This window comes from Melospiza melodia, chromosome 10 (assembly GCF_035770615.1).
Source record: "Melospiza melodia melodia isolate bMelMel2 chromosome 10, bMelMel2.pri, whole genome shotgun sequence".
Lineage (NCBI taxonomy): Eukaryota > Metazoa > Chordata > Aves > Passeriformes > Passerellidae > Melospiza > Melospiza melodia.
Window position 1 is genome coordinate 13,757,592 of NC_086203.1, and position 25,971 is coordinate 13,783,562.

The window sequence follows — 25,971 nt, forward strand, 5'->3', positions numbered from 1 at the left end:
ATCCATAAGGGTTCCATTCCAGGCAAACAAAACTGTACATGTTAAAAGGCTTTTTATTTAAAGCAAAGAAAGCATCACAGCTACCAAAGGGGTTGCTAAGAAAGACTTTTCTTGTGCACCAACATGCTATTAGGAAAAATGCTGATTTCCACATCAGATTTGCACTGACATCATGAAACAATGATTCTAAAAAACTGCATGACAAAGCAGAAAAGCAAAGGTTTTACTTTATGTTTTACTGCAATGAGCCCTCCCAGACCCTGTTGCCTCTCTCATCTGCCAGGACTCAGGAGCCACAAGCTGCAGCACAGGCCTGGATTCTGGAGATGCTGTCCCACATGCCATCTTTTCCATTTAGACTAGCAACAGAAAAACCCCAGGGTCTGACAGATCTGACAGGGAAGGAGTTAAATGTAGCACCATAAAGAAGCTGTAAATAGGCCAGACGTTTTCCACATGAAATAACTTTGGAAGTTGCTCTTAAGATACAAAAAATCAGAGCACTGCTCAATTCCGTGAGCAAGTCTTAAACATATGCATATGTATACACATGGAAATTGTGACTAACTGAAAGGTTTTGGTGTATTTCATTGCAAAAAATTGTCATGAATTACAGAAAAGACAGAAACTCAGTCTGATTTGGGTTTTAAGACATGATTTTCCCAGTCTGATTCAAGTGCTGATCTGCATTACTAATCACCATTTGCTATTGTTAAAGTACTTTGGAAATGTGATGTTTTCATTCTTATCTTTTTTTTTCCTGTAGGAAATGAGGCAGGACAATGATTCCACTAGCCAGGTACAAGAGGCTGCAGAATGCACACAAACTACACCAGGGGATTGATTCCAGGTGAAAATACATCTTCATCAACAAACTATTTTAAACCCAGATCTGTTCTTCATTCATGTGGCCCCACAAGTAAACACAGAGGCTCAAGTGAGCAGCAGCAGGTGCTTAGTTCAGCACTGCTGGAGGAAGAAAAGGTATTCATAGAGAAATGGCTAAAAAAATGCCCTTGGATACAACTTCACCTTCACTAACCTATGTATTTGAAAATACTTTCACACTAAGCTCTGGGAGAAAAGCTGCTCATTATTTGGTGCTTTTTGAACAAGTTCTTCAATGCCAAAGCAAAATTCTGAATATTGATGCACAACTGCACCCAGAAATCATTCATGGAAGAAATGAAAAATCCACCAACCCCCAGAGTAACACAGATCTCCCCCACTGAGTCAGACTGCCTCTGTCCAAGGCAGAAGGAAGGAGCTCCTGTGTCCCAAGGGGAGCTCGTTAGACACTGAAAGGCAAGAGGAGAAAGCAGCAAAGAGATGCTAATCAAATTCCATCCCTCATTAGGCCCACCCCCTCGTTTCTGCAAGGAGCACACACGGGCTGATGCTCTCCAATTAAATTCCTCAATTAGATGGATCCTGCTCTGGATCCATCCCTTCAGGAGCCATGGCTGCCCCAGCAGCCTGGGCCCTCTGCTCTGCCCACCAGACATTTGCTCCTCCTCCATTTTATGGTTCACAGCAGCTACAGAAGCAGCTCCCCCACGTCCAGCAGCAGCTCAGGCTGCAGCAGATGGGACCTGACAAGAACCCACAGGTCAAGGTTAACCCCTGCCAACAAAATGAACATCAGATCCAGGATTATCCATGTCCACAGGAGCACAGATCCATCCAGCAGCAGCCATGGACCTCAATGCTCCTGTAGCACAGCCCTGCAGTCCCTGCTGGATAAAAATGTTTGTTTATGTGGGTTTGCCATTTCAGCTGTGCCCAGGACCACAGCTGGAGGAAGGAGTGCCCACAGAAAGGAAGAAGCCTGCAGGGTGTGGCAGAGAGATCTCCAGAAAGCATCTCATGAATATTCAACAGGGGAAGAAATGACTGCTACAGTGGGCCAGAAGTGGCCCAGAAATGCAACCAGGAGAGGTTCCCTCACCCTCAGGAGAGCAGAGGCAGAGCCCTCTCCTTGTGCTGGGCCAGACTGAGGGCACCCAGCCCGGGGCAGGGTTACCATGGGTGACAAGCCAGGAAATAATCAGGGAACCTTCACAGCATCACTGAATACTGAACACTATCATTTGTATGCAAGGCCTATCAAGTGAGCCCATATCTGCTTTACCAACTTGGGTGTTATATTAAAAAATTTTATTATCTAATCCAAATGAGATGTTTTCCTCCACTGGGGAAATGGTTGGAATTTGAAAGCTTAAAATGATAAACTGTCTGCAAAAATGTGGCAATAAACACAAGCTTCAGAATTTAACTTCCATTATGTGTCTCTACCTGATAATTATGCTAAAAGAAAACTAAAATAAAACTGTGCAAAACCAGTTATTGATCTGTAATAAAATTCACTTTAATACCAATTAATTCACCTTACTGTATATTAAATAAGGAATTGTTATTACTTCTCCAGGATTTAATATGCAAAGCATAATTGCATGCAACAAAGTGTTCTTCTGAGAGCAAGACACGAAGAGGCTGCTGTGCAATCCCACACCAGGCTGCAGTAACACTGGAGTCAGGAATTCTGAGGGAATATCATTACTGAGAGAGCAGATGTCACCCAGGCTCTAAGTTCCACATCAGTTCCAGCCCTATTTGTTTTTCAAGCCATATCTCACACACACAAAAAGATAAAATACTTTTCAAAAAACCCTTAACTTGAAATTTAGCTCTGTTCAGAAACTGTACTCAGCTATTAAAGCACAATATTCAGGCTCTGGAGCAAACAGAAATGTGTAACATCTATGGATAGAAATAATAGACCTGTTGGTATTTCCATCATTATTCAGAACACTGAGCCCTGAGGAATATTTGCAGCTTGTTTCAAAGGAAAGGTCAATCTTCCAAGTTAGACATCATTTTGTTATTAAAAACTAACAAATCAAACCTAGAAAAGCAAAAAAATCAGTACACACAGGAATACAGATATGGGGAGACTGGACAGAAAATGAAATATTATTAGAGGCAAGGACTGGAAGTAATGAAACCTTTACACAATTTTTTTCAGCCACAACACTGAAAGCCTTTTTATTACCTAAAAGAAATTATTATATTGAACAAGGGACTGAGCAATGTTGGATGAATGTGAAAAAAAGTGTGTATAAATTGTCAGTCCTCAAACTAAACTGGAACTGTTATATGAGAGACAGAAGCACTGGGTTTGTCAGTAATTTACAAACACACTCACAGCACAAGCAGAATCCAAATGCCAAGGCTTTCTTAGATACTTAAATCCTAATTGCAGGAGTATCTCCCTGTCTTACCAAGATTCCCAGTGAAGAGGAAATAAAAAATGCTTTATGGTGCACATCTAAGCAATGGCAAGTTGAAGATCATAAAATACTTCTCTAGCAGATGTTTTCCTACTCGAGGTCTTTCAGGTCTAAAATGAAGAGTAAAACTTTTTCAAATTGAGAGAGAGAAAAATAAAGGCTTGGGGTAGTGCCATCAGTGTTTACCTTCCCTGCACACCCTGACACTGATTACCATTTTCTGCTTCTTGCATGAGGAAGGCTTTTCATGTGTGTCTAGTGGAACTAACCCAATGCAAAAAAAACCAACAAAAACCCCCACAAAAAACCCAAAACCCACTCTACCTTCAGAAAGAATTTTAAAACCATCAAAATTCTGTTAAGTGTTCACTTGTGCCCTCTCCATCTTGCTACCAATGCAGGGTACCTTACAGCTTGACAAAGCTCATTTCTAGCATTACCATTATACATTTTCATCATTCCACTAGATTCATATTTTTACAGTCTGCTACATTCACATTTGTGGCACTACAAATATGTATCTTTGCTGTTCTGCTGTGGTGGACTGGCTTTTATGCCTTCAGCAACTCATTTGGCTTGAACTAACCAACCACCAGAATATCAAAAGCAGACTTAAAGGAGTTCCAAAAAAAAAAAAAACTCCTCCTTGCCATTTTCTCACTGCATTTATTATTTCCTTTAGATTTGCCATCACTGCAAATTCTTCTGGGAAAGACAAGATCAATTTTAATGTAAAAACCAAGAAAAATTGCTTGCAGTTCTCAAGCAAAAGCAGGGAATACCTGTACAGGCACACCAAGGCACCCATAAATATGCACAGATCTATCACCTATTACACACCCACAAATGGGTTATACAGATTTACTGTTCAAACATGTAAACAGCACTTCAGGCTGCAGCAGTCAAAGATAGAGCAAAACAGGCAAACAACAAGTACAGGCAGGGTTTCTGCCAGCTGGAAGCTTTCATGTTCCTCACTCACCTCCTCCAAATCCTCGCTGACCCACAGGGGGATGGGGGTGCCCCAGTAGCGGTTCCGAGAGATGGCCCAGTCGCGAGCGTCCTTCAGCCAGTTCCCAAAGCGCTTCTCCCGCACAAAATCTGGAACCCTGGGCCAAAAAACCAACAGTGTTCATCTATCACTACTGCCACTTCAGAGAAAGCTGGTAAGAATTGGTTCTATTTTATTTTATCCTCCAAGAAGTTCATTTCAGCATTGATTGACTTGGAGCACGTTCATGTTACAGCTCTGGTTGCTGCAAGGCCTGAGGAGGTGCTGCCAAAAAACGCAACATTGCCTTCTTCTGACCCCAGGTGAGCTGCAGAAGTGACAAACACCAGGTTCATTTTACCATAAAGTAACTCAGGAAAACATGGCAACATAAAATAGATTCATTAGGGGTGAAACACAGCCAAAGTGCTCAGGACAGTCCAACACTGGAGGGTTATGGCTAAGGGTGATCACAACACTGCTGCTTAAATTACATATAGAAAAAAGATTTTGAGGTTGAATGAAATTCCCATTATTAAAAAGCCTGGAGCAACAGCATCAAAAGGCACCTTGGATTATGTGTGGGCATCCAGGTACACGAACATTAATCAGGCTGATAGATCATACAAAAAATCCTTTCCAAGCTATTTATCATCTCACTTTGAATTACCCAATTAAGAAACAAAACACGCCCCCAACCACAGAACCCTATCAAGGCTTGCTAAAACCTCATTTTGAGCACTAATGGGCACTGAGGGATGGTAAAGACAAATTTTCATTGTATGAAAGTGTCTTGGAGCTCAAAGGTTAAGGCCAGAACCCAATGTTCCTGGTTGTGCTAAGTGGCCTGGTGCCTTGATCAGAACCATTTTCTCCCACAATATAAACAAACAATTAACTATTTACCCAATGATTATATGCAGATGAAGGAAAGCAATGGATTTCACAGTCAACAATATGCTCCCCTCGTGCCTAAAGGTGCATTTCAAAAGACCAAATTGAAATTAAACTCACAGAAAGAGCAACCTTAAGCCAGTGTCAGACACACAGAAGCTTGAATGAGCAGCTCACAACAATAAAGCAGCTCTGGAACTGAGATTTTAGCAACCCAAGGCAAGTTTTGCTGGGTTTGTTTTCCCAGTCTAACTAGAAAGGCCCTTCCCAAAGTCTGAGCTGGATTAGGAGAGCCACAGTTTCCAAAGGGGGAGCAGCCAAGCTACAAAGCACACAGGGTCTCTTCCACCTTTGCTTTCTGAAGCTCTTGGTCCTCTTGTCAAGTATTTCTTTTTAAAGAAGATTTTTAATCACAGGTCAGTCCCAAGAGTAACAAAGATGAAAGGCTCCATTAGAGGGGAAATTGAAAGAATGGATTCATATGACACATTGAGGTAGGATTTGGCCCGTAGCAGGAGATTTATGAAACAAGTGTGAACAAAAAAAAAAAAAAAGGCAAACTATTGATGAAAATAAAAGCCACTCTCTTTTAAAAGTTTTACCCATGATGATGCCGTGTGGAGATCTAAAGACTCCTTGATGGCAGTGTTGTCTCAAGTGGATAAAAAGTACCCTTAAAAGCCTCACTAAATATCAGCCTGGGGTTCCAGAGCTTCCTTTGCTATTTCTGGAGTTACTTTCAGCCGCAGAGTTGTCTCCTGTAACACTTCTCCAACAAAAATCTAATATAAAACAATTTCAAACAAACTCAGTGAGTCATGTTTCACATGACATGTGCAGCCCTGCTTTGAAATGTAGAATGTATACAGGCTTTCCCAATTTGGTTCAGCGTGGGACTCATTACTATTAACTCTCTGTGCTGACCTTAGGAGACCCTCTCTCCAAACACAAGTGGAAACTGTACAAAGTTCATTAGCATTTGCCCAACGTTCCACTAATGTGGAAAACTTCTCTTTACATCACTCCTAAACTAGTTTCCATTTTTCAGAAGTTGTTAGACACTGATTAGCTGAAATCATTAGTCCCATTTAACATAGCTAGAGGCTGAGACAATCCCCCAATGACATTAAAATGCTAAGAGTTTCAACTCTGCCTCCTCAAAACACGCCTGAAAAATTAATTTTATCCCCAAAGTGGACATTAACCACAAAAATGTATGTGGTGTGATCTCTCTCTGTGAGCTATGAAAGCATATAATTTACCTCTTCTGGTAAAATTGTCTGACCCTGCTGCCAGTTTTCAGTGGAACATGAAACACAAACCACTTCATCTCCTACCAACCAATTTTGGAACAATGATCTGTGGCTCTTCAGAGGTACAAGGCAGGAATAACAGTGGCACAGGCATCAAGTCAAACAGAAAGAGCCTGTACCTAACCCATTCTGAGCCCATCACTCAAAGGAAGTGTTACTTAGAGCAGCTGGGTTTTGCCTGTGCAGAGATGCTGCCCGTGGGTGCTGCCCAGGGCAGGCACAGCCTCCAGCTGGGATCAGGCTGGAAAAGGGATCTGCAGCAGGAACAGCCATGCCAGGCACAGCCCTTCCAGTCTGGAGCCCATTTCTTCTACTTATTCTCACTAGGTTTAGCTCCAGAGAGCTCAGCTTAACACACACCTACATATCACAGGGGAAAAAATAAAATCAGAGGCACCTTCTACTGAAATATTTCCCTAATACTTAAATATTAAATATTAGGCTGGAAAAAAGAGTATTCTCAATGATGTTGTTATAAACACCTGATCTTTATTTAAACCAATTCCAGGTTAGTGTTCTTATAGAGTTTTTCAGTTTCTTTTCATCCTACTCTTAGATATTTTCTTGGTATATTTCTCCTGTTAAATTTTCATAAAGACACCATCCTGCCACAGGCATGTATTAGTTGAGGGAGCATTTTTCACTCTTCCATCTACACAAAGCAGCTGGAGGATAAATGAAAAGCCCTCTCCCATATAGCAATGCACTCATTTTTCATGTTTAACCCCACATCCATCACAAACCCCTTCAGGCTGACACACAAATCTCAGGTTCCTGCTGGTAACCCCTGAGCTTGGCTGTGCCCAGTTGTGCCTGTTCAGAGCCCTGGACTGGCACTGGACACCTTCACACCTCAGAGAGGATCAAACCCCAGCACCCAACTGCTCCATGAGGCTGCAAGTGAAAAATCAAAGCAGCCCCATCTCTCCCAAAGCCATAGTGCTGCAGCTCCTCAAACTGAGCTGTGAGAAATGGGTTTTTTGGGTTGTTGGTTTGTTTTTTTTTTTTTTATTCCCCAACTGACCTTCAATTTGTTTGACCTTCAAATTTCTCTGCAAAATTACACAGATAGGATTTCATACTTCTTTCTGTGACATTTAGCAAGGTTAAGGAGACTGCTGCCTCAGCAGGTCAGGGAGCTCTTGATTCATGGCTGTGGAACAGTGTGGGACAATTGCAATTTCTCCTCTTGGCACCCAGGACAGGGCACTAAATAAACTTCAGCATGCAGACACTGCAGCAGTTGGAAAGTTCAGGGAACTGAACTCCACAACACAAAGGAATAAATACTGTTTTGCCAAATCATACATTAAAAAGATTCTGCATCAAAGTACATCAGTTCCAACCTGTTTGAATGCTCATGTCTATCTTACTTTCCCACCATCAAAACTCTATCATATAAGTTAGAGATAATGAAAATTATTCATTTGCTGCAAATTTCCGTGTCCATTTTTGACTGTTTGTTCCTATTTTTGAAGCAGATGTGGGGTTTTGCTTAATTCATGCATTGCTAAGTCCTCTGCACAGTCAACTCCCACATCCTTTCTTGGTAGCTACTCATTTTCTTCGTGTCTAAAATAAAAATTCCATTTGACAAGCCAAAAAAACCCATGAAGAGCAAAGCAAAACCCAGCCTTTTAACAGCATTTATTAACTTATTACAACAGGAACCATCTTCTTTGCCTTCTCAGCCTATGCACCACTCAGCACCCAAGTCACACAAGCAATGTGGGCATGGGTTTGAAAACAGCAAATATTGACCACCCTCAATCCCAGAGCAGAACTGAGTCAGCTGACAGTGAGCTACCACAGGCTGAGCCAGTGGGCTCTCAGCATCAATAAAATGCAAGGAACAGCATCAATTAAATACAGAAATTTGCTTTCTGACTCTTGTCTCCAGAGGAAAAATGTACAGGATGCAAATAAAAAATATTCTAAATTATCATATTATCCAGAAGGAAACTTATTAAAAGGATAAAGACATCTGCTCCTTTTCTGTAGATATATTCTGAGGTGTATTTCTTGTGCTCATAACACAACTGCAAATACTGAACTGAGCTCCTTATTCCATCTGAGAGTTCAGGTGTGCTCTGAGCTGCCTCTCCATGCCCCAGCCACAGGATGCAGGAACTGCCTGAAAGCAGCACCATCCCTCTGTTCTGTAAACACAAACAGCACTGCCAAAATAAAACACTGCCCCTGCACAAGCCTCGTGTTTTAGCATCAGCTCAACATGAAAAGCTGTTTCAGATATTACATAAAGATAAACTAATCCTTTTCTCACTCTTCATTTTGTCATGATATCCTCTGCAAAACCACAGCACCTTTATGTATTGGGTAAGATTTACTTCATAATTGCTAATTAAAGGAGTTAAGACTGTAAAGTTGATAAACAAAATACTACCTTAAGCAGTAGGAATTAGGGGACCTAATACCAGATTAAGAACTCTAATACAGCTTTGGTTCTGAGAGGATGGTCCCAGATCTGTCCTTCTTTGGCAAGCTGGTAACTTTTTAAGTGCCACCTGAAATCAGGAATCAGTTGTAAGCCTGGAAAAGAGAAAGTTACTCTAGCAGCAGATAGCTGAGTTGTATCAGCAAACTCAAAGGTGATGAAGTAGTTATTCTATGTCATCTAACTAAATATGTACAGATTTATTTAAATTCCTAGCATACCAACTGGGGGGTTTATTTTAGGTGTAGAATTTGGCTTTCTTTTTAAACATTAACCAACCCTTAGAAGACAAAGGCTTAAATTCCTTTATGTTAATTTACTCTAATAACAAGCCTCCTTCAGCATGCCCTCAAATTGATTTTTAATGGTTTTTAATTCAAAGAGATAAAATAAGGAACTATTCATGGCCTTTTGACACTTTAATTAGCACCAATCTATATCATGGACCTAATTAAACATGGGGGGAGGGAGGAAAGGTCAGTGTGTGGCAGGCAGAATTTCCACTGCAGCAGCAGCTCTGCTCCTCAGCCCGGGAGAGCTGCAGTGGTGCAAGCCCACAAACCCTGCTCACGGTGCAGCTCACAGGGGCTAGCTGAGCTGTGCTTTCCATCATTTTCATCTCCCAATGTTCCTCTTGGCTCCTTTCTCCTGGTTCCCATGGCAACCCCCACGTTTGGTGTGCCTGCAGTGCTGCTGCAGCCCCGCCAGCGGCACGGCTCCGGACGCAGCCGTGACCTCCAAGGCTGGCACACACACACACACACACACCCCCCTGACACCCTGCTGCACCTCCCTGCCACAGCCAGGCATGGCTCACTGTGATACACCCCTTATCTCATCAACAACCCCTGCAGCCACAAGCCACGGAGTTCCCTTGGGAATGTTCTAACATTTGCTGGCACAAAGTATTTTGTAGGGCATCAGCACCCAGGATCCATCTCAATGCACATCTATCAATGCATTTGCATTCCTGTGACAGGGGCAGATATTCTACACACTGCTCATGTCACAGATTTATCAGATGCCCAAGGAAATAGTGCTGGAGTTGCTCTGTGAACTGGCATTTGGGAGGTTTATTTCAGCAGCTTTTCCTTGTGCCCCCTCAGTGGGGCTGGAGAGGTGCCTCTGCATTCATGGCATCAGCAGCAAGCCCTGCACAAGAGCCTCAGAGAGCAAACACCAAAACTGAGGCACAGCAGAACAGTAGCCATCAAAATCCAGTGAACAAGCCTCCAAATTCACTTCTAATCCTCAGCCATGTCTGATAACAGACAGTAATAAAACCCTCTCTAAATTAGACAAACACAAGGCTAACCCTGCAGCAATTTTTTCCACCTCCTGCTGTAGGCAATGGCAGTAATTTGGATTTTTCCTCGGGAAATGTTGCCATCTAGTGACTCCACGTTGCTGTACACATCACAATTGCTACTAGAGGAAGGATCTCATTTGTAGTCACGATTCCCCAGTAAGAAAAGTGTGACTGATGACTCAAAAAGAAGAGTTACAACTGCAAGGTGATACTAAAGAAAAGAAAGAAATTAAAAAATCTACACACAGCATACATTTCAAACTGTTCAGATGAAATGTATTAATATTAACAAACCAAGAAAGAAAATGTCCTGAGACTTTCTATAAAACAAAAATAAGCAGCAAAAGAAGGTAAAAGGACTCACTGATTTTCTTCCATTGCTCTACAATCCTGTTATGACTTAAAATTCTGTTGCCCTGCCTCAGACTCAGATTCCCACGTAAGCAAAAATGACAAGTTCAGTAAAATAAACATTTGCTTTCTATTGTGGCTCTACAGCCCATCTCTGCACAGCCTCGGGGTTTCTGACACAAACAGGCATCATTCCTGATCACATCTCACCTTTCCACAGCTGGGACACTGTTTTGTGCTCAAAGATGAAAATGACCAGGGTGAAAAGCCTCTCCAAAGCTTGATGTGCTTGATGACACCTGGGCTGGAGCTGCAGGGAGTGAGTGCAAAACTCTCATTTTAATTTCACTACAGAAATGTGCTGTGGGTGGCATTTCCAGCAAGAACTAACAGCTTAAGTGATGGAAGTCAGGAAAATAATACCTTCAACCATACATCAAGCTCTTTATTACAGCACCTGAGTTCTTCAGTGGTGAGAAGATGCCAGAACAAAAGGTTTGGCTGCTTTGAAGTCCCTGACTGTCTCCCATCACTGCTTTCCTTCCACTGATGCCCATTTTTCCACTCCTGCAAGTGCTGCACATCTTATGCAAACAATGTCAGAACTGCACAATGTCTTTAACATCAGAAACTTGGCAACAGCTACAGGTCAATGTTTCAGGAGTTACTGAAGGAGAACTTTTAAGTGAGGGAGGTTTAAAAGAAAGAAAAAAAGAGTTCAAAGCTAAAATTTAAACAGAATCTTTTCTATCAGTCTGCAAGAATGGAAATAAAACATCCACTGCCAGAAGGATGAGCTACAACAGTTTGGAATTCTCATTAGAAGTTGTACAGATTTATTGCTTTCAGTAACTTGTAAATTTTCAATTTACACCAACTTTGAACACTGATGACAGGAATTAGTCCTATATTGTAATTATAATCTGACATGGCCTGGTTTAGTCTGTGGGTACATAAAAAATGCTCTTTCAACAAACCATTTGAGAAAATGATGGTGACAACATTCAAGGCTGAAATCCAGACAGCACCTTGGTGCTGCATCCAACTCTCCTTATCAAGAGAATAGAAAGCCAAGATCTGACAAATCTGGATTTTACAGCAGCCAAACCTGCCCCTCTTCATCTCAAATACAGCAGCACTGGGTGCCTGAATGCCAAACAGAAGAGAATCTTTTTAATTTAAATTTTCTTTAAATAAGATCTCAGTTACACAGTAAAGAACATTCAGTAAGGGAACTTCAATTAAAGGCTGAAGCACAGCCCCCTAAATACTGTTCCAATTGTGCATTTTCATCAACATCCAGCACAAGTTAATTCCCAGTCTGACTGAAATAAGGATGCAACAGAGCAGAGAGGGTTTCTTGGCTTCTGGTTTTACAAAAATGCTGGCACATTACTCATGCAGCCATTATTGGAAGTGATAGTTAAATCCATTTTGAAAAATGAAAATAGACTTACTGGTTTTAATAAATTTTGAATGACTGTGGCCTTATAAGTTGGGTAATTCACTAAAAAACTAATTAGAAATGCAATCAGGTTGCAAAGTTTGTCCAAGTATGTTTAATCTATTTCATCAGAAAGGATATCTATCAAGAGGGCAGCTATTCTTAAGGGACAATATACCTATCAGTCATTTGGAGGAATAAAAAAAGCAATGCAGTCAAACCCATTTTGTAAAGGTTAATATAGTCGGAAAAGCATTTATCCCAAATTTTCTCATTTTCAGGACATGCTGAAGCCCCAGAGAGTCCAAAAATAAATTTTTTAAAAGCTACATATTATTCCTGTGACACTTTCAGAGATCAAGTCTCTTCAAAAGCAGAAAAAGTAGGTTTGGGGAAGGAAGGAGTTCCCAAAATTTAAATAAATGAATACTGCAGAAGGCCAGCAGTCTCAATGCCAACTTCAGAAGCTACAAGCCCAAACAAAACTGGCATCAATGGAGAACACATGAAGAAAACCTCAAAAACACTCCCTTATTCTTTACAAAAGCTGGATTTTAAAAGCCAACTTCCAGATTACCCAGTATTCAAATTACTGTGAATTCACATACTGGAAATACATATTATTTATTAATAATTCTGTGATCATACATCTCTACTTGTAGCTACATTCCCAACAAAAAGCTTCCCAAAATCTTTAAGACCACATGGTTTTAAGAGGAGTCCTGAGGAACCAGTTTTATGTTCGATGATGGAATTGTGTTCAGATTCAGGAACTGCCTAAAGGACAAATGGCTGCTGTAATTCCAGGCATTTTGGAAATTGCCAAATGATGGCATTGTCTGCTCTTCTCACTCAACCTCTGCAACAGCAGCTCCAACATTTGCTTCCACTGATATCCCCCCTATCAGCACTTACAAAAGCACCACTGAAACCCCAAATATGTGCATGAGGCTCAAACTGAGCAGTAATTCTCACTAATTAGTGTCTCCTGGATGAATGGAGGTCACTCAGCAGCTCCTTCCTGAAGCTCAGCTTCTGGAAAAGCAAAACCCATCCATTCAAGCCCTTCTTAACAGGATCATTACATTTTTTCTTCTGTTCATGTGAAAATTAAGTATGCAGGTCTACTGTCATCCCAACAGTGAAAGCATCTTGAGGAAGCTAATTAAAGCTAAGAACAAACACTTTCACCCCCTCTCCAGCTTATTTTTGCCCCAAAGGAGGATCACAGTATGTTCTGCTGTGGAAAACAGAAAACAGCACTCCCTAATCTCTAAACTCTCCTGACACAGGCAGACGGGGCTTGTGCTGCAGCATTTTTGGGCAGGCTCCATTCTGGATCACTGACTTCTCCCTCACATCCCAGGATTTACACTGCCTGCACCACGTCAGCACTTATGCAAAAGCTGCTCATGGAGAATTTAATTGCCAGCTACTGTCCATGAAAAAAAAGGCAGCACAAGCTGTAATTGCTCACTGAAGGTTGAGTCACCTTCTTTCCAAGAGGCAAAGGAGGTGGGAGAGGGGTGGAATCCCAACTCTCCCTGCAGCCCTCAGAAGAAAAGACTGAATGAGGTTGGAATCTCCAAGTTTTCCTCGCTCACTGGGAGGTCTCAGCCTCCCAGGCACAAGTGATGGATGACAGGAAGGGAAATAAAAATGCAGCTATTGAAAGTGCAGAAGACAAGGTCCTTTTGTTACTAACACACCACAAACCCAGCACTGACTCCCTAAAAGGCCACCAGCACCAAGAGTCCCCTTTTACTGTAATTAATAATGCATTTAAGTTCTTATCTAAAGCTCATCTGCTGTTTTCTACACAAATCTCACACAATATAGGGAGTATTTTTCACACTCCCTATATACATGTCAAGATTTCATTTTTGCCATTAATAGAATTTTTTTCTTTAAAACTGTAACTGAGTTTACCTACAACAATTAAGGCAGCTGGGTTGAGCTTTTTGTGGCTGTTTAGGGGGAGAGTGGGTGTGGATTTTTCTTCAAATGCACCTATGATGAAGTAATCAACCTTATCTGTAATAACTAGATGAAAAAACCACAACTTGTCTAAAAATTGGTTTAATTTGGAACAATATATACACAGCCCTAAGCTGCCTCTATTACTGCCTCAGGTGGAACCTTTTGGGAAGCACATCTCTGCTTCTGCAGGATGATTCTCCTCTGCAGTTTCTCTCATGCTGAATTGTTTAGGTTTGCATACCATGATTGGAGGGCATTCTTAATGACCCTGTAGTGTATTTCTCTGTAAATGACTAGGGAATATTAATCCTTGATAGAATTGAGATAAGACTCTGTTTAGAACTGGTCCCAGCAACACTGGCTGAAAAGGAGTGGAAATATGAAGCAGAGTGAGCATGGGAACAGGGGAATGGCTTTGGAGAGCTCCAGCACACACAACCCCCAGCTCCAGGGAAAGGAATAAATCAGATTTCTGCAGGACACGTTACCAGTAGCACTGGGCATTGTTCTCCAGCAGCTTCTCCACCATGTGCTCCACCCTGACAAACCAGCTGGGCACAGCTTTGTAGATCAGCGGGGTATCTGACCTGTGCAGGGAAGGGAATAAAAGAAACAAACACATTTTTAAATGCTACATTATTTATAAAGTGCTCTTTAATATTTATTTTTGCACATGACAGTCTCCTTTTCACAGGGTGCTGCTGAAATATTATCACAGTTAAAGGCTGGGGTTTGTTTGGTTTGTTAAATTACATAAACTGTTACACTTATGTGAGCTACTATTTTGAAATCCAGTCCTGAAAAAATATTTTACAGCCTTCAAACCCAGTAATTCAAGGAATTTGTATAGCAAGAGCAATCATGAGAATGTTCAAACGATATTGAATTTGAAATTTGTGCTCCTACATAGTACAACATGATGAACTTCAGCAACTATTAAAATGAGTCATGTTTCAGTCTTCCACATGAGCTCATTCTGCATCACTTTTTATGTGTACATGAGCTTGAAAAGTCAGGGAACATTATGCTGTGCTTTTACTACTTGCATTTAAAATAATAATCACAAATCATAAAGAAGTAACAGCACCTAGGGTTAACCAGAAGAAAGTTCTATTCCAGGAGGAGAGGGAAAGCAAGAAATCCAGATAAGCATATAAAAGAAGTTTCAAATATATCTTAACATATTCCTTACTTCAATAAGCAATAAAAGAAAATTCTTATGGGAGGAGAGCAGTTTCACAACTTGGGATTGCTTAGAAATGGAAACACAATTGGCCAGAGCACAGATTGAGCAATTTCCTAAATTGCTTGGGAAAATCAGTATCTCCAAGCATCTGACTGCAGTGTCCCAACCCAGTCTCTGATTTATCAGTTCCACAATAACTGCTTAAGGTCTTGAATAACTGTTCAGGCAGCACATCCTTCTGAAGGATCCTGGGATCCAGCAGTGGGCACAGGTCACTAGCAGGGCTCAGACATTTCTAACCCTTCCCATCCATCCCATTATTCCATTTTGAGGAGGGAGAAGAGCCCTAGAGGATAGGATCTGTGGGTACAGAGGAGAAAACAACACTGAGACAAGAACCTCATTCTCCTTTAGCATCATTCCACTCTACAAAATGTTTCTGAAAAATATTACTTTTGTTTGAGTCACTTTGGTTCAGAACTTGGCAATACACAAAAGTTCACCTGAGAAACTCCTGTTATCTCCCATGTGCAGTGAGCACTACAAACAGCCAAAGTTTAATTCATTTCACTTATACCCACAGCAATAACACATTTGAAATCCACCAAGTACTGCTGGTTATGATGTAAATTCAAGCTGCTACTGTGCCAGCACTTGCTAAAGGCGCACCTGCCTGACCCACAAAAGAAAGAAAACCCACAGCAAAGGTTGTTCAGACCTTAAAAGCTGAACTCACAGTGCACAAAGCCCAACAATAAAAAACACATTGTTTCTTTTAACACTATACTTCAAAGGACTTTCCATTTTAACTATAGCTGTATGTTTCCATGTGCTTAAGTGTTAAACTACCTATAACCTTAAAGGAAGTGGTGAAAGCTCAAAGTAACAATAATGTAGTTGTGTCCTAGCTATTAAAGGCAAACCTACTGATGGTTTGCTACAAATTTAATTTAATTTAAAAAATGGGAACAGTTGAGTTCACTGCTCACACAGTAAAAAAGAAAACATTCCCCAAGCTACAAGGTGTTTTGATTTCACTGAGTATCTTGTTTCAGATGTGCTGAAGAATGATGATCACAAGGTCTTGAGTAAGTGCAAACAAGGAGAACAAAAAATTGATATTAAAAATTTATATTTAAAATTTCTCACATGATCTTCACATGTTGGAAAAGGAAGGTTGGGGCAATGGTGAGGAGAGCAGCAGGTGGGGCTGGCTGGGAGATCTGTACCAAAGGCCCAGCAGGGGAACATTTCCCACCCAATACAGAGGTTATAACACCTGATAACCACTCCAAGCACCCCCAGGGCTCTGCTCCTCCTACAACAACAATAAATGGGAGAGGACAAAGTTTCCCTGAATATTTTTCTTCTGGTACTACCAAGCAGTGCCTCAGCAGGAGACTGCAGAGAACAAAACAGTAAAATCTGCCCAAGCAGTGACACCTCCCATGTTTATGCCCCTCATGACTGGTGAGGAGGTTGAGGAATCCAGGTCCAAGTGGATTTTACTGTAGAATCAAATGAGAAATACTCATTGCTATCAAATGAGAAATACTCACTGCTGGGTTTGTTTTCCATCAACACAAGGGGAAAAACACCCAGACAGACCTTAAATCCAAGTCTAATGCTCACAAAGTTCCTGCCTTACCATTCCTCTCTGTCCCAACTGAACAAAGTCTTGTTCCCCTTACAGACAGATCCTTTAGAAACACATCACAAGAATCAAATCACATTAATTGTGATCCTATTCCATTTTCTTGTAATTTAGGAATGAAATGATCAATGATTGAGCCCATGCTATAAAGATGCTTCTTGGCTTTGCCTTACTGGTTTGGAAAAGTCAAAGCTCCACATCTGCCAGTGGAGGAGCTTCCCAACACTGTTCCCAAAGGAATGGCAGGCAGGAGCTGTGAGGGACACCCAAGATCTCAAGACTCCCAAGATCTCCAGTTCTGACCAATGTCTTCCATTTTCACCAGTTCTAATAAAGACAAATTCTAACTGAAAATTATCTACTCTGTCCTTACCAAGCTGTTGTGTTTTTCATAAAGTTTAGTTGACAGAAAGTTACTTAACAGAGAAGGATCCTGATTTCATGACATGTGAAAAGAGAAGGCAAATTTCTCAACATCCCAAGGATTCAACAACTGCTTGGTTTCAGGGAAAAGCAGGAGTACATTAAGAAGAGTCTGATTGCAAAGTTTTCTTCCATTAATCAATATAACTTATAACCATGTTCAAAGTTAAGAACTACTCTTCTACTTTTAGCATATTCCAATTATGGTTTGATTTGTGATGGCAGTGAAATGAGCTTTTCAAGTAGCATCCATTGTTCGGTTCTTCCCACCGGATAATTTGCTGCTAGGTGCTGCCTGCAACTTATCATCCATCAACAAAAATGTCAACAGAGTGGCAGGATTAAGGATCTTATACAGAATCAGCACTTCTGCATCCCTGCTTTTCTCTCAGAAGGCCATGACTGGATATTTGAGTTGCTGCACAAGAAAAACACAAGCCTTGCTTGATTTTGGGCCTGTCATTTTTCAAGAGCTGTCCCAAATCATCAAGCACGTAACACTTGAAGAGCAATTTCCCTTCTTCCTCCAGGCAGCTGCTAGAAACAAACCAATCCTGCTGCTCAAGAGCAAGCAAAGGTTATTTTTGCTATAAATTAAAGATAAATGTACCCTGCTAGAACACTTCACCTGGCAGAGTCAGAGCCAGACAGAGAGATGAGCTTTTATCACAGCTATTTCAGTACAGGTGCTGTATACATCAGATAAGACTTAAAATCTTCAAGCCATTTCAGATAATTAAATTAGATATTTTAATTTAAGTCTGTCTTTGCTCATAATAAGAATTCAATACTCTACTAAAAGGTTACTGAAGGTTCTTTTTCTTTTAATTTGAAATGGTTTGGTGATTTTTTACAACAGCAACCATGGAAATTTCAAACCAGGGAAGACACTAATAAAAACAAGCTTCATTTCTAGATTAAATCTGTCTAGCCCTGTACTCCTCAGAAACAAAACTTGTTTGTTCACTGATACTGAAGGCCCATGGAGAATTCCACATGGAGACTTCCCCCAGAGACCTCCACCTAGGGAGATGTTTCCACATTTTAGGCAACTGGGCTTCTTTCAAAGAAATAAGTCATTCTACAAGGTACAGAAGAGCTATATTTCAGCCATTTCATTCAAAACATACAAAGCTTTAACACCAACATCTAAAGACCTTCTGTGATATGCTTATTTGGATACAATTCAAAGGGTATCAAAAAAATCCTTTCCCATCACTCAGCTGCTTAAAAAATAACCTTTTTTACAAGAGGTGGTTAGTTAGGAGTTCTACCCCAAGAAATGAGCAACACAAACTACAAACTACATTTAAAACCATGAATAGAAACTAAATTTCAGCACTACACCTAAATTCATCAGTTTTATGGCAAAAAAAAAGAAAAATTTCTTGATGACTAAACCAAAACTGGAGCTCGCCTGAACTAATAACCTCGGTTTGTGTTACTTTTAGTTTTGGCAGGAAAATTAAGTAAAAGAGGGGAAAATATGGGAGAAAGCTGAAGAATTTGTGTGTTAGGAAGCTGTGCTGAAGGCAGGTGCAGGGGTGAGCTTACCTCCAGCAGAAGGGGTAGCTGTGCTGGAAGGTGGTGCTGTGGATGAGCCGGCCCTTCTCCTTCAGCCATTTGATGATGTGCTTATCTGCATCCTGAAACACACATTGGCCTTGGAATGCACACTGCTCTAAGCTGCCACAGGGTTTGTCTCAGATATTCAAATTATATATATTTTTATAAAAAAATCTATGCATAACCCAGCATTTACACACACACACACACAAAGTTGCTATCAAGTTTATACATTTCCTGCAGGGGCACTGTAAAACACTAAATTTGCAAAGTTATTTGCTCTCCAAACCTTGTTTATTTACAGTGTCTTCAATGTGTCTCTGCTATATGAATACATTAAAATTCATAAATTAAAGCATCAGTCTTTTTATACCCTTAACTCCCTTTCCATATACACAAAACTGTGTGTAAAATTTAGATTTTCTGAAGCACCAATAGAAGCCAGAAACCACACTGTTTAATATCCTAATGACTGAGTCTTCTAATTTTGTGGCAGGAAATCACACAGTGCTTTTTACCTAATATTTAAACTTCCTGATACCACATTCCTCTAAAATGACTGATTTTCAGAATTTGAAGCATATTTCACAGTACCTCCCTAACTAACTGGGATTTCATGCTAAGCTGGAAATTTGATAATTGATAATTCAATCAATTTCATGTATTGATAATTCAAGACAATCTACTGAACATACAAGTGTCAATATGACATTAAGGAAAAAAAAATACAAATATCCACGAGTGAAAAATTCAGTATCATAAGATAATTTTCCAAGAGCCTTGCATTCAGATTTTTACCAGCAAGAAGCTAAACATGGAGCCTCCAGTGTCCTCTTATTTGCCTTAATGCACAAAGCAGGAAGGAAAGACAACTGATTGAATCCTCAACTTAATTGGAAAAGACTGTAAAATCTTGCATGGCGTTTGTTTCCAGAACTTGCTTTGCTATCAAACTGGAGCAGCAGGGCTAAAAGCAATTTGTTTTCTCAGGACATGGAATTTAAGAGGCACTCCCTGCTCGGGATTTGCATCTGCAGCAATGTGGAGTTCCTGGGGGTTTCCTTTTCCAGGGATTCTCCTGCATCTGCTGCAAGTAAATTCCCACTGCAGCACAGCCCACAAGTGGGGAAAGGATGGAATTTCTCTTTTCTAGGGAGTCACATTACATTAACTGGCTGGGAGAAACTTAGTGATGGCACCTGGAAATCCAGAGTCATCCAGAGGTGAGGGAGGCCCTGCAGATGTGCCTGGAGACTCTGGACATGACATGTGTGTCAGGAGAAAGCTCAGAGTGAGTGAGAGTCTGCAAACAGGATCCTCCTCTGCCCTCTCACCACATCATCACTTGCATTTCAACTTTTTTCTCAGCTGCTTAATTAACAAATTAAAAAAATGTTAAAACAAATTTTCATTTATCCAGATACCAGTCACACATTGAAAACAAGCCCACACAGGGAAAGAAAAGAAATCTCCTACTATATATAAAATGTCTTGAATAAAGTATTTCAGGCCCACTGACCTTCACATACTGCCCAGCAAAGTCAGTCACTTCTGCTGTGAAGCAGCCTGATGCGTCCACAGGACACACAGGCACAGAGTCCTTCTGAATGATATTAAAATCCATGCAGACTCTGTAATCATCCTGCAAAAGAGACAAGCAGCAAGCTGTAAGAATACAAAATACTGGCTAAGATATCCATCCCTCGAAACAGAAATGAAATATTCAACAGAAAATGTGATGACTGGACAAGAATAGCAAAATACTCAGGCTTCACTAATCCCAAGTGCTTACGAAAAAGTCCTTTTTTACAGGATTGTAGTTTTATTCATGCAGAAAATTATGATTTCTTCAGGCTGTGCCCTAGTACAGGGGATATGTGGATGTGTTTCTCTGCACATCAGTGCATATACACACATGTATTTTATGTGTCTGAGCACACACACACCCATGGAGTGAACAGCTTCAGGCAACCCTTGCATGGCAAGGGAATCCATCACTCCATCCTGAGCCTGGATCTGCCCAGCTCTCCAGCCAACAGGGCATGTTTCAGAAAGCAGGTTGTTTTAATCAATCTAATTCTGGCATTTCACGTAAGCAATCCCATTTTCTGAATGTCTTAACGAGCCAAAGCCTTTAAACCTGTATTTCTCAATCATTTTTGGCCCATAGGCAATGCTACTGACCAAGAACCACACATGGACAACATCATAGTTCTTTTTTCCTGGCCTGTCTCCATTTAAATTTTTAATTTCCTGTAGCAGTAAGGGAAAAAAAAAAAAAAAAAAAAAAAAAAAAGGTTGCTTCAGACTTTCCAGAACATGACTGAACAACAATGGTATCGGAGAAAAGATTAAAACAAAATCAGTAGGGGGATAGAAAAGTTTAGATTTTAGCTTCCAGGCTGAAGTGACAGTAAATCTGTATCTGACCCAGGATACACAGCAGCTGTTTCACAGGAGCTGCACCTACAGCACCCTCTGAGGCTGCCCAAGGACAGGGTGTAAATGCACATTTCACATGCAGGGCTCCACAGCTCCCTGAGCTCTCCTTCCCTGGCCCTGACCAAGCCAGGTGAGCCAGCTCTGGGGTGCCAGGGCAGGGCTCCCATGTCCTTTGTGGCCTCACCCAGCCCCTCCAGCTCTCCCCACTACCCCTGAGGCTCCCATTCTCCTAAGCCAGACCTGCTGTGTTTTACAAGGATGAAATCCATCCACAGATGGGGAAGTTGGTTGCTTCATGGACCAAAGCCTTACACACAGAATCCCTGCAGCCTCAGCACTCCCAGCCCTGTTGTCCTAGGGTGGTGTTATGATGCTTGTATCCTCATTCCTGTGTTTTGTTTATGCTGGATATCATGTTCTTTGCCTTCAAGACTGGCTCTGAAGAGTGAAAGTTTTGGTTTGGTTTCTTATCAGAAAGACATACAGACGGCACAATACATGGTGCTGCTTTTGCTTTTTGCTTTCCTTTTCACTTTGCTTCTGCTTCCTCTTGCTTCTGCTCATTAGCTAGTTTAGCTAGACAGTCCAAATTTCTTCCTGGATTGTTTCTCCTTTCCTTTTTTGGACCTACTCAAACCAGCTCCAGTCTGAACCTGGGAAACACCGAGAATTTGCACCTTGTGGCTGCAGCAGCTGCCCCAGCACCAGAGGGACTGATAACAGAGCAACCACTCCCAAGAGAGACTTTCTGAATTTGTCATCTTTTTCAGAGAGGTGTCACCTGGTATTGTTCATTCAGTGTGCTGGGGGTGCTGTGCCTGTTAAATAAACAAGTTCTTTCCACTTCTCTCTGAGGAATCCTTCCCAAACCAGTTGGGTTTGCTGTCTGGAGGGGCCCCCTTTGGAGATTCTCTCCCAAATTTGCCCTAAACCAGGACACCTGTCCAGCAGCTGCAGAAAGCATCCCATAATTATTGCCCCTGCCCTTGTGACCCAGAAGAGCCTCTCCAACAGTGAGGACAGTTTCTGGCACACAACACTACTGCTCACATAAAAGCCAAGATCAACATCAGGTTTTTCCAGGATAGGAGTTACTCCTGCACTATTCCAAGATAGTGGTCACTCCTGCACCCCAAAATCCCTCAAAAGATAACACACAGAAGTTGTAATATACAAAATTAATAAGTACAGCTCATTTGTGAGAAATCAAAAGCTTTTTATGTGAAATTTTAACAAAATAACAGGAACACGAAGTCAAATGTTCACCTTCAGCACTTCTTAGCAAAAACAAACATCACTTTTGCCAAAAGTGTCAGGCACTGAAAAAAAAGTGCATCAGTAACAGATCTATGAAAGTTGTGTGTCACAGCCTGAGCAGGCACTAGCAGCATTGCAAATTAAAAATTTGTATGCAAATTCAAGTGTTACTAAAGCTTTTAAGTTGACTGCACATACATCTACATATGATGAAATACCTGAGCAGCTGAATTTCAGTGTCATGTTAATCTGGAGGTACAATGAGTTTACAGCATTTTTAATACAGGTTTGTCTTGTTCTGTGAGCTTTAATTTTGATGTCTTTTGAACTGAAATAACAGAGTGCTCTGATATGGTGTGGCAGCTTGCATTTGGCAAAGGCATCACACAAGACAATGAAACAACACCTGGAACTAAATGGAAGTGAATTTTTACTTTCTATTTTTTTTGGAGAAGGATACATTGCTGAGCTATCAGCAATACAGAACATGTATCATGTAGGATTTTAGGATAAGTAGGATTTTAAATAAATAAGTAAATAAAACCCTGTCTTTCCAAATTTATTTATCAAAGGGACTCACTTATATTGATGGGAAGGGACAGAGACAAGACTCAAGGCTTGCTGTGAAGGACTGTGCTTTGTTTCCTCACCTCTGACCATCCTGGTGCAGTTATTCCTTTTTTATTCACCTTCACCTCAACAGGAAGGTGCAGAGGAGCCAATTAAGCAGGAACAGAACCCTGCCTGCTACCATGAACCATCTCCCTTCCTTCAGCTAAGCCTGTCTGAAGGCCAACAAGCAATACCAGCAGGATTCTGCACAGAGCCTGCTGTGTAATAATGAAATCCTGAGCTTACACCAGCACCTCTGGGAGCTTTTCTGAACAGAAATAATCCAGGGGCTGTCAAAACTGAATTACATGCACCCCAAAAAGAAGGCAGCAGCTTTAAGTGCAACACACACTGTGCACTTTCCTTGTGAAGGCAGCACAGCCCATTGACTCAGGCACCAAAATTATCAAACCTCTCCTTAGCTATGACTGCAAGGTTTTGTTTGTGATGTCTGTGCACTTTTTCCTCACACAATGTTTTATGTATTTTTTTCTTTGTGAAGCATTTAACTGTTACTCTCAGGTTTTTTTCATAAAAAAAATGTTTTACAAGTAATTGCTGATTTCCCAGAGGAGAGAGAGAGTAAAATATTTTTTCCTCTGTGTTTACAAAACTCAGTGGGCTTATTAAAAAAATCAAATAAAAGAGGGCAGATAATCTTTGCTCTAAGAGGCCAGTCAAGGTTTCCAACAAGCTGTTTCCAATAAATTTAACTGGACTGTGCAAATACACAATCCACTCTTAGGGATTTTGTGATTCTTTCCTGTCCAGGGAAAGCTTCTTCCAGAGCTCCTTCCCCTCCATCTCCCACAGCAAGAGCTCCTGACTCTAAATGAACTCCCACCCTCTGGAACACCCAGGATTCAGCTGCAGGGGAGAGTCTGAGGAGAAGTGGGACAGGATTTACCCTCCTGAGGACACTGACCAGCCACCACCATTCCTTCATTAACTGCTAACACAACCCACTCTAATTTGCTTTATTCAGAGCTATATTAAGCTGGAACATCTTTTCATATCAACCATCACCCTGACAAGGGAAACACCACCACAATGGATGTTCCCTTCAGCAAAATGCAGGGCAAAAAGGATGGAAGAGGATGGGCTATTTCACATGAATACAAAGAGGCCTGTTGCTAATGCCAAGTTTCTCTGGAAATTATGACAGAGCTCGTGGTCCAGGGATTGCTAATTGCTAGGCACTGCAAGTTTTTTGAGGGCATCTTTGGATAATGGCTGAAGACAGGACACTCCACAGAAAGGACAATGAGCCTAAAACAGTGCATTTAATTCAAGTGTCTAAAAACTGAAATGATTAAATCCATGACAAATTATTCCTCTTAGCCTTAAAAAAGAACAGACTGAGAGAAGGGACAATAAAGACAGGAAAAAAAAAATAATGGAGTGCAACAAAATCCTTTCACACCAAGGGATAGTCTCAGGACAAAAGCAGTGAAAGCATTTTCTCATTCTCTAAAAGCCCAGTGAGTAATGAAATTGAAACACTGAGCAGAACTGCTGTTCCCAACCAAAATCATCACTTAGCAAAGCCAGTTTTCACTACCAGTGCCACAGACCAGCCCTTCCCAAAGCTCCAGCTTCAGACTGAGAAAAGCTGAGCTCAGTGACACCCCCAAAAGATCCAGTGGTGAGTTCAGCTCACACAACACAAACTCCAGAGGGGGACACAAAAATCTCCAGCCTAGCACAGGCACTAAGTGGAAGAGTTCATGAGAATACAAAGCTACATTATATTCTTACACTTTTAAGCAGCAAATGGGAAGATTGTTGAACATCACTCACCCTGAGAGAGTCCCCAGGAGCTGGAAAACCAAGCAATGTGTGCTGGCCAAAATTCACATCACAGATACACTACAGTGTACTTGATACTTACAGCACCAAAATAGGGAGCCTGATGGACAACCCCTGTGCCTTCCTCCTCCTTCACATAACCATCCACCACCACAGTAAAAGCACCATTTTCTTTGCACTGTAACACAAAAATATCATTTTATATATTATTTACTATTTGCTCATTGATTATTTATTATAAATATAATTTATAGATATATAATATATATCATGTATCATGTCATGTATCATGTCATGTATCATGTCATGTATCATGTCATGTATTATATATTATTTATTATATCATGTCATATATCATATCATATATCATATATGATCTATTATATATTATGTATTATATATTAATTCATTTTTAATATTTTTATTTTTCTATTTTGATATTCATTAACACACATAGAGCAAAACAGAGTTGCTCAGAACCTGGCAGAGCCACAAGCCACACAAAAGAGGAAAGAAGTGCATCAAAAATCAGTGACACAGTAAAATGTGACATCCCTGCCATGACTTAATGACTTCCCATAGCCCAGACACCTGTGTACTTCATTTAAAGAGTGTCAAGTGTGATTAAATCTCACACCTCTCCAGAAGGCCTCCAAGTCAATTACTCCTCAAGCCACAGATCTTCACACAGTTCTGTGCTTAACAGACTGCAAATCAATACACTCCTGAATGTGGGGAAACCAAGAAAGGTACAAAAGTTTCCCTGCATTTTTGTATGTCCCCTATACCTCTGAATTAAATAAAATTTTGATTTTATAGTCACACATTTTCCTTATTTCCTCCAGAGAATAAGAGCATGGTAAATACCAACTAAAAACAGAGAGAAGAGAAAATCCAGGAAAAAAATTGCTAAGAAAAGATATGAGAATTTTCAGTGTGTTCAGTATACAGATAATGAAAAATAAAGGGTTATTTACTATTCCCTAAAACAAAAA

General features: G+C 40.8%; 1 protein-coding gene across 1 annotated transcript in view; it reads right to left on the reverse strand.

Annotated features, from left to right (window-relative positions):
- IARS1 (isoleucyl-tRNA synthetase 1) overlaps positions 1-25,971 on the reverse strand; it is a 96,279-nt gene that overhangs the window by 44,965 nt on the left and 25,343 nt on the right. Inside the window, exons 11-15 of the mRNA XM_063164433.1 lie at positions 25,059-25,154; positions 20,376-20,498; positions 18,845-18,936; positions 14,516-14,614; positions 4,273-4,399 (exon numbers count right to left, since the gene is read on the reverse strand). Coding sequence (XP_063020503.1) covers positions 4,273-4,399; positions 14,516-14,614; positions 18,845-18,936; positions 20,376-20,498; positions 25,059-25,154 — 537 coding nt within the window. The remainder of the gene's footprint in view (positions 1-4,272; positions 4,400-14,515; positions 14,615-18,844; positions 18,937-20,375; positions 20,499-25,058; positions 25,155-25,971) is intronic.